This window comes from Mus pahari, chromosome 3 (genome assembly GCF_900095145.1).
Source record: "Mus pahari chromosome 3, PAHARI_EIJ_v1.1, whole genome shotgun sequence".
Taxonomy (NCBI): domain Eukaryota; kingdom Metazoa; phylum Chordata; class Mammalia; order Rodentia; family Muridae; genus Mus; species Mus pahari.
In genome coordinates, this window is record NC_034592.1 from 52,878,466 (window position 1) to 52,882,922 (window position 4,457).

Consider the following 4,457-nt stretch of genomic DNA (forward strand, 5'->3'; position numbering starts at 1 on the left):
ACTCGCACACAGACCTGTGACGTGCAGGGAAAGTCACACTCACACACAGGCCTGTGACTTAGAGAGAGAGCTCCATACTCACACACAGGCCTGTGACATGGAGGAAGCTCCGCACTCTGACCTGCTACACAGTTCTTTTAAGGCCCTTGTTGGTTTACGGTCTGTATTATAATACGTTCACAGGCTTTCTTTAATTTTCAGTTTTAAGCCCTAATTATGGAATATTGCAATTTAATAAAAGCTATTCTTGAGGAAAGAGTATCTGAATAAAAGTGATTACATTTGAAATGCTTCCTTGGAAATACAGAATATATTAAGAGACTGAACCATTCAACTCATGAATGAATGTAAGAAGTACATATTTATGCATATGCACATGGATACAATGACACTTATTGAAAAAAACAGGCCATAAATTTGATGGAGTGTGGAGAAGGTGTATAGGAGTATTTGAGAGGAGGAAAGGGGAAAATGCTGTAACTATATTATAACCTTTAAAAAGTACATACATGATCAAGAAAAAACCCAGAATAAATATAAAGTACATACATGATCAAGAAAAAACCCAGAATAAATATATGGAAATGATATTTCAAAAGTTATGCTAGCAATGATTTCTACACTCTTGTTTTAACAATTTTATTTATTGATTAAAAAGTGTGTGTGTGTGTGTGTGTGTGTGTGTGTGTGTGTGTGTCGCACACCTTTATTCCCAGCACTTGGGAGGCAGAGGTAGGTGGATCTTTGAGATCGAGGCCAGCCTGATCTACAGGGTGAGTTCCAGGGATGCTCAGAGAAACCCTGTCTTGAAAAATACTGCCTAATTTAAAATAGTCACCAAATGCAGACACTATTGTGGATGCCAAGAAGTGCTTTCTGACAGGAGCCTGATATAGCTGCCTCCTGAAAGGCTCTTTCAGAGCCTGGCAAATACAGAGGTGGAAGCTCACAGTCAACCATTGAACTGAACATGGGGTCTCCAATGGAGGAGTTAGAGAAAGGACTGAAGGAGCTGAAGGGGTTTGCAACCTATAGGAAGAACAAGATTATCAACCAACCAGACTCTCGAGAGCTCCCAGGAACCAAATCACCAAACAAAGAGTATACATTGAGGGTCCCATGGCTCCAGTCACATATGTATCAGAAGGTGGCCTTGTTGGACATCAATGGGAGGAGAGGTACTTAATCCTGGGCGGGGAGGCAGGAGTGGGTGGGCATGTGGGTAAGCTCCCTCATAGAAGCAGGGGAAGGGGGGATGGAATAGGGAGTTTGTAGAGGGGGAAACCGGCAAAGGGAATAACATTGGAAATGTAAATTTAAAAAATCCAATAAAAAACATGAAAAAAGAAAAACAAACAAAAACCAAACCAAACCAACAACAACAAACAACCGCCCCACAAACAAAACAAAAATACTGTGTGTGTGTGTGTGTCCATGCATGCCCTCATTCGTGTGTGTGTGTGTGTCTGTGCGTGCCCTCGTTCGTGTGTGTGTGCACATGCGTGTTCATATGTGTGTGTGCATGTGTGTATTTGTGTGCGTGTTTATATAAGTGCAGATGCATGCTGAGGTCAAAAAAGTGAGATCTGTGCTGAAGGTGGAGTTACAGGCAGTTGTGAGTTGCCTGCTGGGGTGCTAGGTGCTCTAGGAACTGACTTTAGGTCCTCTACAAGAGCACTGCGTTCTCCTAACTCTCTTAACCACGGAGCCATCTCCTCAGAGTCCCGTTATTATAGTATCAAGTAAATGTATATTCTGAAATGGACTGTTGGCTTGTTTTGTGTAGAGTACTTAGCTACTAAACAAAATGCAGTTAAAAGTTTTAAGCAATATTCATTTGCTTGGGTGTTAACATGTTCATAAATCCATAGAAATATATTTTACTTTTTGTGTCATATTTGAAAAACTACACAGAAATCTCAAAAGTACCCTGTTAAAATGATAAACACCAATCTAACATAAAAACATAAAGAGTCAGAGGAAACAAATGGGGCCATGTACTGCTATAGTCAAGATTCAGAATACAGAAGAAAGCTACCCTGATATTATCATACCCCTAGTCTATGCTCATTATAGGACATCTATACCTATAATGTATGTTTGGTAAGGATTAAACAATAAATTGTTTCCATTTAATTTCATTGCCAGGAGGCAGGGTAGGATTGCAAATTTAAATAATAGAATTTTGAGTTTTGATTGTCAATCTTCTGATGATAACACTATTGACAATGTAGGGGCTGAAGTCAACATGGCATGGACATACCATCTCACTCAATACCAGAACAATCCATGCTTCCAGCAACATAGTGTGGTTATAAGATTAACCAATAATGATAACAATTGCAAAATTACAAAAAAACCCAGAAACTATGAATGAAAACAATGAATGATGAGTTCTTACCAAATTTCCAACTTGAAGGAGAAACATGAGCTCCTCACTTATTGGAAAATGTTCTAGGGCCAGGAAGCACACATTTAAAATGATGCATATGACAAGAAAAAGATCAGCCAATGGGTGTGTTATAATTCTATCAGCAAACTCGTTCAGTTTTACCCAACAGGGAGAGCATTTCCAGATGAAGCAGGTTTTAATAAACTTATGCCAACATAGTGGGCATTTCTTCCTAGATGTTTCCAGTTCTAAAATGAAAGATGAAAAAAGTTAAACATTGAAAAAAATGTTTGAATTCTTGATAGCAGTCAAATTTAACAGTTGCATGCAAAGAGCTCTTCAGACCTTGATTTTGCATGTGTAATTAGCAAATACAAATGGTTTATACTAATACACAACAAAGGGAAATCCATGTCTTCTATTTTGTTTGTGAATATTGAGCTAGAAAAATATTATATAAATGATGCCAACAATGTATTAATAGGAAAGCATAACTTTTTCATAAACCAAGTATGGGTGAGAATAAGATGATTTTTAATTTCTAGATTTATATGCTTTATAATTTATTAGCTTTTGAAATAGTCCATGATAAAGAACCACTGATTAAATGTAAAAAAAAAATGGATGAATCTAAAATACTCTGAGTTATTGTGGTTATACAGGTGAGCTTTGAAGAACATGAAAGTAGAACAAAGACTTCTGCCACCAAAGGTCCAGATCTATCTTCCCATCTCAACAGAAGTACCCATAGTCTGAAGCCACACTGGGATTGACTGGCATAACAGTCAGCTAACACATTCTTTATATTTTATATGTTTTGGTTGTGGTGGAAAATCCATGAACCATGGGAAACTGCAATCAATAAGCAATTAATTAAAAGACTCTGCTCCTGCAGAAAGATGAGCACTCCGTGGACATTCAGAAGATATTCAGACTTAGCCCATTGCCACAGCAACAGGAGGTGGCTACAAAATGCTTATGCCAACTACTGAAATTGATATCATATGCGTTTGTGACTGTACCTTGATACCTTTTAACAACATGCTCCATTGTTGAAGACACCTTATTGGGAATTTTCCTATAGTGCTCATCTTAATATCCTCACAGGGTTACTTCTATTTTGCTCATCCTTCCCTAGACTCCAAATGGACTGCTAAATGATATAAGAATGGATTTTGCAAATAGTTCAATACTGAGAATTGTTCAATCCCGTGTCATGTTCAGGTATTTTCAGATAGGGTTTTCACTTTACCTTCTTTGTGTCCAAGGGTAGTGTCTTCCAGTATATCCAGTGTGGTGTTTATAGAAGTTGGGGATCTTTTCTTCATTTCTATTTGTGTAGTTTCCATCTAAAAGAAGGTTTTGGGGTTTAGTAGTAGCTAGCTCTCCATTAATCCACCATTACAACATGACATTTACAGAATATGTCCATATTGACCTTCACAGCTTCTTGCTTCCAAGGGCTTTCCGTGTTCCATCACTGGCCCTTCCTATGGTATTGGCTGTACTAGAGTTATTTAGAATTTGCTTGAAAATAAATGCTAAAATTGGAAGGCAATCAAAGTTTTCACTCTGAGCTGAACAATAAATAGAGCAGGATAGTAAATGTTAGCAATACTATTTATATTCAAAAAATAATTTAAAATAATTACCAAGTTATTAGGAAATATTCATTTGACAAATATGCTCTTGTGCAATGAGAATATTTCCCTAAAACCACAATATTTTTGTTCAAAGATATACTAACTTTATAACGGGGCCAATTCTATCAATAAATTAAAATATTTGGATATATGATTAAATAAAACTTGAAGAATTTAAGGTGATGGAGTGGATTTAAAGTGTTGTTTAGATAGAATATGTGTGGCAGGTAATGAGTTAAGTGGTCTAACTCCACAAATGACACATTTCTTCCAGTGCTTCATGTCCCTTCAGTAATGTTTTCAACATGTGCTCTGCTCAGTTTATCTTCTATGGTTTACTTTTACTTATTGTTTGTGAGTGTACTTGTACTTGGTGTTCTCTCTCTCTCTCTCTCTCTCTCTCTCTCTCTCTCTCTCTCTCT

General features: G+C 37.2%; 1 protein-coding gene across 1 annotated transcript in view; it reads right to left on the reverse strand.

Annotated features, from left to right (window-relative positions):
- Scn7a (sodium voltage-gated channel alpha subunit 7) overlaps positions 1-4,457 on the reverse strand; it is an 85,238-nt gene that overhangs the window by 28,074 nt on the left and 52,707 nt on the right. The window contains exons 11-12 of the mRNA XM_029537080.1: positions 3,645-3,741; positions 2,402-2,640 (exon numbers count right to left, since the gene is read on the reverse strand). Coding sequence (XP_029392940.1) covers positions 2,402-2,640; positions 3,645-3,741 — 336 coding nt within the window. The remainder of the gene's footprint in view (positions 1-2,401; positions 2,641-3,644; positions 3,742-4,457) is intronic.